This window comes from Macrobrachium rosenbergii, chromosome 50, assembly GCF_040412425.1.
Source record: "Macrobrachium rosenbergii isolate ZJJX-2024 chromosome 50, ASM4041242v1, whole genome shotgun sequence".
Classification (NCBI taxonomy): domain Eukaryota; kingdom Metazoa; phylum Arthropoda; class Malacostraca; order Decapoda; family Palaemonidae; genus Macrobrachium; species Macrobrachium rosenbergii.
Genome location: NC_089790.1, coordinates 19,697,134 through 19,711,914, shown reverse-complemented (window position 1 = coordinate 19,711,914; position 14,781 = coordinate 19,697,134). Strand labels below are relative to the sequence as shown.

Sequence of the window (14,781 nt, the reverse complement as noted above, 5' to 3'; positions counted from 1 at the left end):
ATATTTTTTTTATCTAGATCAACAACTTTTAAAGAATACATGCAGCATAAAAAACTAAGTGATTCATTTTCTCTATCAAGAAAGCATGAATATTTCTGTTACAAATACTAAAATCATGCAATAAATCTCAATATGTCATTAAACTTTGATTCACTATAGTTTAGTTTTGCTTTTAACCTGCACTTGAACCATCAAAATATATCACAATTAAACTTTAGTACTTCCTGGTCTTGATTACTGCTGCACAAAAAAACCTATGCTATTAAAAAATATCAACAGTTTTAAAATTTTGCATTTTCCATGACATGAATACAAACATTTATTAAATTTATATATATGTATACAGTATAGGGAACATTAAATGATGCTACTGTACAATATGCAGCAAAACTCGTGCGACTTTTTTATTTTTGTACTGAACAAGTGTTGTTTTAAGTTGTCACTTAGTATTAGGAAAAGTTGGGCACTTGTTATGTAGAATCTTATCACTGAAATATACTGGATCGTGAAAAACGGAAGTATTTCATGCTACAATAATATTTCAGAACGAAAACTAAATACATTACTGTAGCATGAATCCCTCGGCTCACTGTGACTCCTGTGAGTCATGGAACAGTCAGCCTGGATACAGTGCAACTGAGAAAGAGGACGTTGCAATGGAGTGAAAAAGAAAAGTTGAGCAGAGCATAGTCTAATGATAAAAATTGATGCATTTGGGATATGAATTCAAAGTTATTACTTCTTTTTGCTTTTGTAGTTTTGTGTATAAAGCACATGTTATAGTCAGGACCGTGATTTCAATACTTGCAATGAATTATTACAAATCATAGCTTAGGCTATAGCCAAGGCTACATAGGTCTACCTAGACTCCCAAGGAGTTTCTTCATTTTGAAGAAAAAAAATATTAAATAAACAAATAAGCGAGGTGGAGAGTAATCTTCACTATTAGAAATACAATTAATTCTAGCTTTTTATTTACTTTTACTTTAGGAATGGAAGATTATAATCAGGTCGGACATTATTAGCCACACCTATTGTGTGCAGATTCTGCAGATTGACAACAACATATTACAAATAATAATATTATGGCTCTGGAGCTTAGGCCTATGCACTGGCTTTATAATATACTATGCTATATTTATCAAGGGTGTCTATAAGCCCATAAAGCAGGATTTGTGAAATTCCTCCACAGTCTTGGTGTGGTATACTTCTGTCATTATTTTTCTTCATAGACCTAAAAGCTTAATAAGACTGATATAATCAAGAAGGGCAAAGTGCACTTGTCGTATGGATAAGGTGCGGAGAGGCAAACAGCCATTTAGACAGTTGGGGTCTGCTTAGGCCACGTCCACTACTACATCTCTGATACGTTCTTTACGTTTAAAACATTACAATAGTGGCTGCAAGTCAAATTCACTAAGTATTTACGTCTTTTCATATTCACCATAATTACTAATTTGGATCTTGTCAAGATTAGGGAACCCGACATCTCCATGTCAAGAACAGCAAACCCAATGATCCCCATGTAAAGAATGGCCAATCCTTTCTGTCCAACTCCAATTCCACAAGAGGGCTAGTACTAAATACGGCGAAACAGTGATTTATCTATGCTGTTTCGCCATGTTTAAGACTAGCCCCTGGGGGTCAAATGTATTTTGCATTGGTTGGTATCGTACTAGTCCCTGTGGATCAAATGTCTGGTACCATAGTGTTCATGTCTAGAACAGCGAACCCGATTATTCCGATTTAAAGAATAACGAACTCAATAATCTTGTAAAGAATAGCGAACCCTGCTGTGAATGGGTTTGCTAATCTTGACATGATCCAAAAAAATTACATTTTTATAATAAAATAAAGTTTTATATATACTTACCCAGTAATTACATGGCTATTAGTTTCTTTTAACCGGCAGCTTAAAATTTTGAAATTGCGGGTCACGCTAGTTTGTTTTGGTTATGGCGACGTGCCCTGCCCACTTTTGGGGGAAGAAGAGGTACAACATAGCAAAGAGCTTCAATTTGTTTATGCCCTTATCTCCAAGTGGGGAGAGGCGGGTGGGCTCCAATCATGTAATTATTGGGTAAGTGTATATAAAACTTTATTTTATTGTAAAAATGTCATTTTTGTATAAATAACTTACCAGTAATTAGACAGCTGATTCCCACACTGAATGGAGGTGGGAATGTTAGACATATCTACCCCAAAACATTATTAATAGTAATGAGTTTGAGAATAGAAATTTGCTAACACTGAATCAATGTTGTTGAACCTTACCTGATAAAAGAGCTGCTACAGGTAGATACTACCTCTGGTTGGTGCTCATCTTATCCAGTAGAGGCGAGGCGGTAAAGCCTTGTGGGCCTACTACAGTGGGTGCTTTGTAGCGATGGACTAATTTCCGAGGGCTAGCAAAATACAACAAGATGCCCCTGCCCAGGGTGCAGTACCACACAAAATAACCAGAGTAAATAGTCGCCAAAACCACCAAAAACCAAATTAAAAACACCAATACCCAACCATTAAAACCAAAAGACTGGAGGGTACTCCAAGTACATAGTACTCCCAGGCTCCCCAAAAAAATCAACACCCTAAGCATGGGAAAGAGGTTAAAGAAAGGACATTGCTTTCTACGTTTCCTCCCCCAACACCATGCCAGCCATGTAAAACGGACCCAAGGTACTGCACTGATCATAAGTAGTCTCAATATCCCTTAAATAATGCGATGCAAACACCGACTTGCATTCCAAAATGTCGCTTGCACAATTGACGTGAGGGATAAGTTGCACTTGAACGTCAAAGACGTAGCGACTGCTCGTCTCATGGGGTTTTACCTTGTAAGAGGAGAGGGAGTCCTCGTTCACCAGGGAATGTGCTACCGAAATCAAGTTCCTGAGAAAAAATGCCAGGGCATTCTTAGACAAGGGTTGAGATGGATATTTCACACAACACCAAAGGTTCCTTAAAGTACCACAAATGTCCTTCGTTCTGTGAAGATAAAACCTAAGGCCCTTACTGGACAGAGAGTTCTTTCTTCTTTAGATGGCCCTATCTCAGACAAGCTCTTGATTGTAAAAGAATGAGACGATGGATTCGGTGGCAATTTGTTCTTAGCTAAAAAGTCTAAGGAAAAGGCGCAAACTGCATTCCCTGAGAAAATCCGATATTTCTGTCCAAAGCATGGATTTCACTGGATCTTTTGACAGTGGCCAAGGCGACCAGAAAAATAGAGTTTTCCTGGTTAGATCCCTTAAAGAGATAGATTGCATGGGTTCAAAACGTGAACTGGACAGCCACTTAAGTTCCAGGACAGCAAAGGTTTTTCTTTAAGCTTTGAGGTATCAGAGGACTTAATAAGGTCGGACAAATCCTGGTTAGACTGGTTAGACGGTAAGTCCATTCCTTTATGGCGGAAAACTGAGCTAAGCATAGCTCTGTGGCCTTTAATGGTAGAGGTGGAAAGTCCTTTGGTGGAGCGTAGGAACAGGAGAAAGTCTGCTATTTCTGCTACAGAGGTATTAGAAGAGGCCACGTTATTTTGTCTGCACCATGACCTGAAGATGGACCATTTAGTCTGGTAGACATTATCTGATGAATGTCTTCTACACTTCGCAATTGCGTCTGCAGCCACTCTTGAAAAGCCCTTCTTTCACAGCAGTCGCCTAACAGTTTGAATCCTGTTAGGGCCAGAGAAGACAGGTTTTGGTGGAACCATCAGAAGTGAGGTTACCTGAAAAGTTGTTACTTCTGTGGCAGCAGTCTTGGGAAGTCTGCAAGAAGTTCCAGCAGATCCGGGAACCACTCTTTTGCTGGCCAGATGGGGGCTGTCAAGATCATGGACAGGTTTTGATGAGACTGGAACTTCTTGATGACTTGTCCCACTAAACGGGATGGGGGAAAGGCATACAGATGTTTGTCCGACCAGTCCTGCAACGTTGCATCGGTCGCCCTCGCTGCTTCGTACAGGACGAAAGAGTGGGTTCCACCTTGTTTCCTGATGTACGACAGTGCCGTCGTGCTGTCCGAATGCACTGCTACTGACCTCCCCCAAATTTCTGAAGCGAAGCACTCTACGCCCAGAAATATCGCCTGTAATTCTTTTATGTTGATGTGCCAGTTTTGCTGTTCCTGAGACCAGGTACCTGACACTTCTTTTAACCCAAAAAGACCTCCCCAACCTAGGTTCAAAGTGTCTGAAAAGAACTCTCAGCTGGGGTTCAGAGGTTAAAGAGATTTCTCTTCTGATAGTCTCTTCCTGGAATTCCACCAATGAAGGTCCTCCTTGATTTCCACCATTATCAGGGACATAAATGAGTCTGGAAACTTCTTCCTGTTCCAGCTGGCTCTGAGGAAAAATTGGAGAGGTCTCAGGTGAAGTCTTCCCAGAGTGATGAATTGTTCCATGGACGAAAGGGTGCCTAAAAGACTCGTCCATTGATTGGCTGAGCAAAAGTTTAGTTCCAGAAATTCTTCCACTGTTTGGAGACTCTTTTCTATTCTCTTCGGGACTGGAAAAACCCGAAAATCCCAAGAGTTGATCGTCATTCCTAAATAAGGAATCTCTTGAGAAGGTGTCAGGAGAGACTTGTCCCGAGTGATGAGAAGACCCAATTCTTGGGCCAAGAGAAGAGTTGTGTGAATGTCCTCCGTACATTGAGCTTTTGAGCGGGAATGTAGTAGCCAGTCTTCTAGATATAGGGAGATCTTTATCCACATCAAATGAAGCGATTTCGCTGTGGGAGCCAATACCCTGGTGAACACTTGCGGTGCCGTCAAGAGACTGAAGCACAGAGTCCCGATATTGGAACTCCTTGCCCTGAAACACAAACCTGAGGTACTTTCTCGAAGTTGGATGCACTGGAATGTGAAAGTACGCATCCTGCATGTCGATGGACACCATCCAATCTCCATGGCAAATGGATGAATGGATGCAAGGACTGATTGGTTTGTTCCCATCCTGAATGTTGTCTTTTTGAAAAAGACATTTAGAGCACTTATGTCCAAAACTGGTCTCCAGCCCCCTGATGACTTGGGCACTACAAAGAGATGGTTATAGAATCCTGGAGAATGAATGCCCTCTATACCTCTATAGCCTCTTTCTGAACAAGAGACTCGACCTCTAGCAAGAGAGCAGCAAATCTCTCTGAGCCTGGAGAGTAAGCTGTCAATTTGACAGGCTTGTAGATTAGAGGAGGTTTGTTCAAAAAAGGGATAGTGTAGCCCTCCTTTAGGACAGACTATCCAGGATTCCACTCCCCTTTGTTCCCACCATTCCCAAAAGTGGAGGAGCCGCGCTCCTACCTGAGTTTGGAGGACTATGACTTCATTTCTTGGAGGAGGACTTCTTGATGGAATGCTGTGGGAAATGGGTATATGTTCTTGTTCTAGTATGTGTTCTAGAACGGGAGCTCCAAAAGGGAGTAGGTTGCAGCAGAGATGAAGATCTGGGAGGAAGAGTCGAAGAATCCTTGGGACGTCTCGCACATTGGGAGAGCAGGTCCTGAGTGTTCTTTTTCTGCAGGTCAGAGGCGATCTCCAGTACTATAGCCTGGGGAAATAGGTGCGTCTTGTCCAAGGGGTAGAAGAGGAGGGCCTGTCTCTGAGAAGGAGTGATGCCTTTCGAAGTAAAAGAACACCAAAGCTCTCTTTTCTTAAGCACACCCATGGCGTACAGACTAGCTGACTCCTGCATACTATTGCAAACGCCCCTGTCAATACTGGAAAGAACTCCTAGGAGAGGGGTTAGAAGAGATTTCTTGAGGTAACAAGGAGCACTCTCTAAGCGTGCATGCTAGTGCGCCTGCTGCCCAGTCCTGGAAGCTCATCACTTCGAAAACCTTAAAAATATTCTTGAGATGGTGCGCTAGTTCCGAAGCTGAAAACATAATTTTGGCTGAGGAGAAAGCTGATCTAGCTGAGTTGATAAGGCTGGAAAGGTCTCCCTGAGAGGAGGCAGAGACTCCCAAGGAAGGAGCTTCTCCGGTCGCATAAAACCTGTAGCTTGATCTGGACAACTTGGAAGGCGGGAAACAAAAACTGCTTTGCCTTGTTCCCTCTTCTCAGAAAACCACCCTTCTACTTCCTTCAGTGCCTTCTTCGCTAAAGAGGAGAGAACCAAATTCGGTAACCTTAAAGAACCAACTGAGGGGCTTCCATACAGAAAGTTGAAGCAGGAGAGGAGGGAGTAGCTGGCGAAAAGAAGCTTGGAAAAGTTGCTAGCAGGAACCTCAACAACGCAGAGTATGCCAACGAAGGAGCATCTTGATCTGGAACAACCTCTTCCCCAGAAGAAACAGGAGAAAGCGTTAAGTCTGCTGTCGTCTGAGCTGTAGGAGGAGCCTTCTGAAGTAAACTGAGAATATTATCCAGTTTGCTCTGAATTGGGTCAACTGAGGGAGGAACAATATCCGAGACGACACTACCACGAAGCGGTGGAGGAGCGGGCGCCAATGGGTGCTTGGGGGGTGCTGTAGAGACAGGAGCCAGTGACGAAACCAAGAGGGCCAACGGGCACCTGTGGGCGCTCTTCCGCAAACGGGAGCTTGGGTGCTTCAATGCTAGCTGCTGGCCGCTCAGGCGCTGATTGTAGAGATGAAGGTGCTGGGTGTGCAACTCTTAATAAAGTAGTTGCTTTATACGATGAAGAATGTCTACACATCTCAAGGTGCTTCAGCACCAATTTACGACCATCGTCAGAAGAAACAGAAGAGAATTGTTCTAGGCTATCCCAGTGACTGCACGAGGGGTGCGCTGGATCCTTGCCCTTCTTACAAGGAACAGAAGAAATCTCAAAATCCACTGCACGCCTTTTCGGAGCTGGAGGACATACAATGAGCACTCACTTGAAGGCCCTTCCAACAGCCTTTGGTTGCAGTCTGGGAATCAACAGACTGAACCAAGGGGGTGACTGCTCGGGGGCAGACCCCACCGACCTCCCTTAGGCTACCAGTTTGACTCCTCCCACGTGCTGGGGAGTGTCAGGGACCTTGGCCTAGGAGAATCGGTGGGCCGAACAGCTACCTTCTCCACTACCACTGCACTTGGACTGGGCGCCACGAGGCACTCTGACTCACTCTTATCCATTAACACTTTCACTGATGAAGCTAATTTAGCGATCGACTGCACAACTAACTCGAAGCGAGTGTCGATTTTCGATTCCAGACTGACGATGATGTTGGGATTGGAAACATGAGAGCCAGGTAAAAGAGAGGGTTGCACAGGTGGAGGAGATGGAATGGGATCGGAAGAAATTACAAGTGCAATTGCATCCGCCTTAGCGGATAAATCCTGACTAGCTAAAGCTTTACTAGATTCCCTAGCAATTGCTTTCCTCTTCCTATCTATAGCTAGTTTCTTAAGATGTGAATTTAAAGTCTTCCACTTCTTTAAATTCCAGTCGCTACACTCCTCACAACGTAAATCCACTGAACATGTTTGTCCCCTACATTGAACCCAAACAGTGTGAGAGTCGTATGATTCTTTAGTGTCAGACATCCTGGAAAATTCTAAGAAAAGTAAAAAAAAAAACGGGCAAAAAGTCGTAAACCAATGATCAAAGCTCACCTAACACTATCTTAATTATGCCGAAAGGCTATGAAAATAAATACTTCACCAGTCGAAGACAGAGCAAACAACCAGCAAAGTATAAATTTCAAAATTCAAGTTGCTACCAACCACAGTCCTTCAACCACAGCCGGCAGAAACAAATTGAAGCTCTTTGCTATGTTGTACTTCTTCTTCCCTGAAAGTGGGCAGGACACGTCACCATAACCAAAACAAACTAGCGTGACCCGCAATTTCAAAATTTAAAGCTGCTGGTTAAAAGAAACTAATAGCTATGTAATTACTGGGTAAGTTACTTATCTGAAATTTCTGTGTTGGTGTTTTTATACTGGTCTAGCTGATATTTTGATAAAAAATATAGCACTGATACTTTTAAACCCTGCTTAGTGAACTGTATCTTTTTTTGGGCGAAGTTGCAAAATGTTTCATTGTTGCAATTTAGCAGCATTAGAAATGTGAAGAGGTTATGAGTTGCCAGTTAGTGACTTTTGAATGAACATCACAGAAATCAGGTCACATGAATTTTGCTGCTTGCTGTGCACTGCTAATTGTACATAAACTATCTAGCCTTTGTAAAATACACATGTAATTTTAGATATTCAGGCACCCTTATACTGTACATTATTCTTAATGCAAAATGCAGTGTCTAACTGAACACTAATAAAACTCTGTACATATATACATAATAGTATTAAACTATATAAATAAAATAACTTTTTGTTGCAGGATTTCCAGCACTCCTTTGTACTTGGTTATATCATATTGGCCATCAAAATAATTTAATGATACTTTGTACATTATTTACACGATACAGTATGTCTCAATGATAATGATTATTCAAGGTTGACCTAAACTGGAATTAAAAATTCTTAAGTCTCGCAAGGTCAGCCAAAGATGGTTTAACCTTTTACAATGACACCTTGCCTACAAAGTAAAAAGTTTCTGAAAACTTTATAACTAGTTAAATTAAGCATGTTGAAACTTCCGACAAAATGTGAAAGAACTTCCCAAGATGAGTTAAAATTATGAATGTCATTCATAAAGGCATCTATGGTCAAATACTTTCTAGTATAGTGAGACTTATTTTTATCTTGATTGAACTGGTTTGAAAATACAATGCTCACATCTTCGTGGTGCCCCTTTGGCCCCAAACTGCAATGCTTACTGTCTTTCATTTTCCCTTTGCTCTACATGTCTCTTCCTACCTAGCTATCTAATTTCTTTGACTTTAAATTAGCTACAACTTTAACCTCTCCTTCAAGAAAACATCTTTCAGGTGAGTCCTCAGTAAGGTAATTTTAAAATTATAATAAAAGAAAATCTGGTAATAAGCAAGTTGAACAAGATTTCATTTCATCTGAGACAAAGTTCTTTGGGCAAGCTCTAAGAGGAGGCTAGAATTGTGAGTCTGTGGTATTGTTAAACTAATTTATAACAATAATATCATCATCACCAGAAGGCACTACATTTGAAGTTTTAATTTCTCATTAATGCCTGTTCAGAGATGTATCAATTTTGTCCACACCATTCACCTCTCTCAAAAGTAACCTTTGACAATATAACTTTGTGATCTTTGTATTTTCCATTCACCATTCTGATGGTGTGAAAACTGTGTGCCAAACAAATCAAACTATTTTTTATTTGACCTTTCAGTGACTTTCAGAAATATCAATGTACATCTAATACTCTTGAGTACAAAATAAGTCACTTTTCTAAATAGGCATCTTGGCAGGTTTCTGACACCCAACAGTATGCAGTTAGATACTTTTTTTTTTTTTTAACCGGCCCAATGACTGTAATCCCAGTTTGGAAAATTTATCATATGAAATATAAAAATCATGCCTAGTACAACAGAATACTCTAAAAGGAGATGCTGGGAAAATTTTTTTTAATACAAAAAACTGACTTTCATAAATTTCATGCAAGAGAAAGGCAGGATTTAAAAATCTAGGGATAGGAGACTAAGTTATCCTCTAAATCTAAGCAATTTTACGTACTGTATCTACAATAATGCAAAAAAAATACATTCCAAAATATTGATCAAGGCTGCTTCATGAAAATAATTTTATATTTTTATCTATGTAGAGTTAAATTAAATAAAGATGCTTTTACTGCTGCATACTCAGTCCATTCATGCATCACTGAACCAAAGCAAACCTTATCATTCACGAAAACTACCCCATCCATAATTCACTTTCTAACGTTACCATCACCACTTCTAATTTCAACTTGCATGCCATTGCTCATGTGCAGTGCTTAGGGTCTATTTAAAAAATTGGGAAGATTTACTGACATTTATAAATACTTGGAACAGTAATACTTGGAGGGGTACAAATGATGTAACACTTACTGTGAAAGACAGCACTACACTTTGTCAGTATGTGCATCATTGTGTTACCTAAACAGAAGATCCATAAACACTGAAAGCATATGGGAAAAAACAACCATGGAAAACTAATAATGTAATACTTCTAAAAATACTAGTACTCAAAATCTTAAATAATTTTCTCTTCAAAGTTTATACTGATGAATCAGAGCCGCAAAAGAACCACATTTTCTAAATATCTGTACGAGAGGCATTGGCCAATCGGAGCTGAAAAAATATGTATACAGTATTGATCAGAAAGGTCAAATGTTAAAACTAACAATCTTTATACAAATAATATCAAGATCCATACCAATTTTTCTTGAATACTATACACAGGTATTAAACACATTTCAATTGTTACACTGTAACAAACATAAAACAACTCGTTTACTTAAATACAAATGAATTACCATATAGCTCTGTACCAAATCTGTGGGGATTGCTCTGTTGATAATAAAAAACAGGTTTTGACGCAGGAAAAGCCTATTTTTGGTAGTTGCTGTTGAATCTTCAAGGAGTTACCTTCTGTGGTCTACCAGTGCTCCATGGTGACCAAACTAATATCAAAGAATTCTCTTCTAGTTGGTCTGTTTGGCCAGGTATGTGTCATAATGATTAACATTATAACACGTGATGGAGTATATAATGGACTCAAAGATAAGAGGGCACTTTCCCTTATCTTCAGTGAAGCTGCACCCAGTTTTTCCATCAAAAGAACCTGCAAGAAAGAGAAGTGACTACTACGCAAGCGCATCCACCCTCTTCTTTACAACTGGGCCATTAAAAGACCAAGGAGCCATTACTCTCTGTTGGTCAATGCAAGATGATTAATAATTTTGAAAGTGAAGGGACAGACGGCTGTAGCTACTTGGTGAGCAACTTGGGTCTTATTCAGAATGGAGGTGGAGATCCATTTTTCGTTGACCTGGTAAAGGGTGATTTGTCCATTCCTTGGTGGAAATTCCCGAAACTGGGATGACCGTGGCAGGTGATTTTAATTCTGCCACTGTCTCTTGTTTTTAGTCACTATGAATTCTAAAAATCTGTCTTCACATGATTAATATTTTGAAAGTGAAGGGACAGAAGGCTGGGGCTGCTTGGTGAGCAACTTGGATCTTATTAAAAATGGAAGCAGAGATCCATTTTTCACTGACCTGGTAAAGGGCAATTTCTATAGATTTTAATGCTATAGGCACAGGTAAGAAAACCGTTTGTTAGTGGTTCCTCCATGTCTGATAAAGATGGTACCAGGTGCCATTCTGTATTAAGGAATGCTGCCGTTTGTAAATTCTACATGTACAACTTCGATCATAGTTTTCCTCTCATTAATTACATACTTGCCATCGGGAGAGAAAGTGCACTTTGAGGCGTCTCACCAAGGATTATCAGTATTATCAGGGGGGGTGAGTATTGGAGCCCCTATCATGTTTTGATCTGAAGTTCTGTATACCGAACTGACCCTTTTTTTTGTTGTTTCCAGTCGGAATTCTAACACCAGACCTTGTTTGGGCAGCATTTGTATCTACACTCACTTTTCGGTTACAGAATGTAGTACTTTTACACTTTGGGGTGTACATGACTGACTTACTTTCCTTTTCAGAATCATGCTTCATGTCCCTTAAATATTGCCATTCTGTGGCAAGGGCATCTTTGATGGTATTCAATTTCCTTACGGAACTGATCAAATGCCGAAAACTCTGTATCCCTTTTGGGGGAGCTTGCCGCAAACTGTGTACCCCTTTTGGGGGAGCTTGCGCTGTCTAACTGAGCTTCAGCAACTGAACTGTAACTGCCTGTTAATCAAGAGCCAGAAGTCCTGGGCAAGTTACTATACCCTTCCAAAAATGTAGACATTTCAGTCTGAGTCAGGTGGCTCCCAGTATCCCTTTTGGGGGAAAGATCCTATTCAGTAACGATAGCTGCATGGGGAATAGAATTCCTTCTGGAAGGTTTCTCCCATGGCTAGCTAAAATTTGTGTCCCTGAGCCTTCTGGGTTCAGCAGGGCCATTTCAATGGCAATGCCCACTTCATATTTTTTAATAAGAATGTCAACTCCATGTAAAGATTCCTCTACTTCCTCCGCGGGGCTAACCTGGGAGGTATTGGGGACTGATGTTACTGGGTTTTGGCTCAAACACTGTTGTTCAGAGAAAGGGTTAAATATCTGCTGCCAGAGTTCTGCCAGAAAGATATAATCTCGCCCTTCCTCACCCTTACTAAACCCTAGGACCCACTGAGACAGCTTAAAAGGAGCTGTTTCATCCTTAAAACTTGCTGCCAGGAGCATACTACGAATCTCGGCCACATCTGGTGACCAAGCAAATTTTCCTTGTTTTTTACAAGGACTATGCTCATGGCAGGTGGTATGGGCCATACCAACTGGCAAAAAGTGAATCGAGCAATTTGCTACGGAACACTTGAACTGAGGATCCTGCCTAACAGCGGCCCTGTAGTGATATAAAGCAAGTTGTTATTACAAGCTAGTTAGTATTAATTGTTTTTAAGTGAGGGACACTTCTGTATGTCCTCATATAGTTTCCATATTACAGGTTAACTTGACTACAAGTGTGCAGTTGTAACACATTTAATTAAATATCTGTTAACTTAAACCCTCTAAGGTTTAGGTTAGTTTTCATACCTGTGTATAGCTGTATTACTTATACTGTACACTGTTAGTCCTTTTGCAATGGCCAAGTGAAATTTTTAATTCCAATTGTCATGCCATTCACACTAACTACTATGAACCAATTTGTTTAACTAACCCAAACTACTGTTTTATATAGCTTAGGTTAATGCTTCTAGTATAATCTACTTTAAGCTAAGAATAGGGGATTTCTTAGAAGGTTCTTGCTTAACCTATTCTAGGCTTATTTACAACTTAAAGATATAAACTATACAGAAAATAATTCTCTTATAATCTGGTTTTCTGTTTTATGTGGCCAAGACTACCCTTTTATCTGATATTTGGCCATCGCTATTTTAGGCTAATACTAGGATATTCATTAAAAAGGGGTTCCTACTTAATATGTTTAGGCAACTGCTTGTTCTAGGTTTATATCACCTTCAAGGATATAGGCTACATAAGACCCTACTAGCCTGTAGCCTTACAGATATGCTACCCAGTCGTAAAAAAACTAAGTTATTTTATTGAGCCTAGGATACTGTTTATATATAATCCTAGGCTTATCTGTTCTTTCTTAAACTAGTATAGGGTATTGCCTAATCCAGATTATAGATCACTCTTAAATGTGTAAGCTAGCTATATAAAAACAGAACACTTACTAATATGTAACCTCATAGTTAGTCGTCTATTTTTTTGTCTCACCCAGGTTGTTGTTTATATCCAATTCTAGGCTATTTGATCTACTATATAAAACAGTAACTCACTAATGTGTATGACTTACTCTAATCTAGGCTACTGCCTAATCTGGATTATTTAATTCACACTTGAGTGTATGAGTTACTTGAACAAAAAACAATTAGTCTACTTAGTAGCCTATGTAGCCTTAAGGCTACATTACATTATCATCTCATCCAGCACAGATTATGATTTCATCTAGTCCTAATTACTATTTCATCTAGTCATAGGTTACATGGTCTAGGCTAACAATTTAGTCCAAAAATGGGATGTTTCATAAAAAATTATCACTTAACTTGATATAAGGTAATGTCTAGGCTAGTCCTGGATTATTTAGCTCATGCTTAAGTGCACAGGCTTGTATAAAAGGAAAAAATTCATACTAATATGTGGCCTCATTGTTAGGCTATCAATTTACTTTGCCAAGATATTGTTATTATCTGATCCTAGGGTCCTTGGTCTAAGGTAGGCCACTTAAGGATACGAGTACGTAATCCAAGGACATATGCTACAGACAACATCCACTATTAATCTAGTCTAAATCATTCTCACTTACTGCCTAGATTATAGTAGACATCGTATAATCTGAAAGGATTTTCTATATTAATAATAAGTTGTGGAACATTTCTTTTAGTTAAAACATTTAGTTAGAATTTAAAACAATTTTAGCTTTACGAAACTAGGTAGCGACACTTTACGACACTATGTAGGCTAGCAATCAACAAGCCAGGTTCCGGCTTAAACACACAAATTATCAATTCCAAGAGTTTAAAACTAAAACTTTTAACTGGAAGTTAATATTAAGCACTTATCTTGGTATTTTTGATGTTTCCATGATCCTCGATAATGAAAACAGAGAAAAAAGTAAATTTTTTCCAGAGTGCTGGTAACAACGTGAAATGTTCGCTATAGACCAAACAGAGGTAATGGCTCCTTGGTCTTTGAACGGCTCAGTTGTAAAGAGGGCAGATGGCATGCGCAACAGTCACTTCTCTTTCTTGCAGGTTCTTTTGACACTAGAAAAACTGGGTTCAGCTTTACTGAAGACAAGGGAAAGTGCCCTCTTATCACTGAGTCCATTACATACTCCATCATGTGTTATAATGTTAATCATTACGAAACAATACCTGGCCAAAAAGACCAAATAGAAGAGAATTCTTTGATATTAGTTTGGTCACCATGGAGCTCTGGTAGACCATGGAAGGTAACTCCCTGAGGACGAAACAAGTGACTACGCTATCAAAAGTAACTAATTATGACTACCGCACAACTCCTGGGACAACCTAATTACCACTAAACACTGGAAAGCAAAACAAAGGAATGTTTGCTTAAAACACCACTTTATAAATGGTGCAGAAGTTTATCATGAAGAAGATTATACAAAATAGTAAAAAAAAAAATACTAATGTTGTATAAAATCTTGTGTGAGATACTCTATGAAATTCTAAGAATAGACTTGTCCAAAGGAATACAGGCAGTCCCCGGTTTACGACG

At 39.6% G+C, this 14,781-nt stretch overlaps 1 protein-coding gene across 50 annotated transcripts in view; it reads right to left on the bottom strand.

Annotated features, from left to right (window-relative positions):
- Liprin-beta (liprin-beta) overlaps positions 1-14,781 on the bottom strand; it is a 148,729-nt gene that overhangs the window by 7,180 nt on the left and 126,768 nt on the right. For 7 of the 50 annotated variants that reach the window (XM_067094214.1, XM_067094180.1, XM_067094188.1 and 4 more), the window contains one exon: positions 9,911-9,980. The exons of the other annotated variants lie outside the window; for them this stretch is intronic. In XM_067094214.1, coding sequence (XP_066950315.1) covers positions 9,911-9,980 — 70 coding nt within the window. The remainder of the gene's footprint in view (positions 1-9,910; positions 9,981-14,781) is intronic. 50 annotated transcript variants of the gene reach the window in all.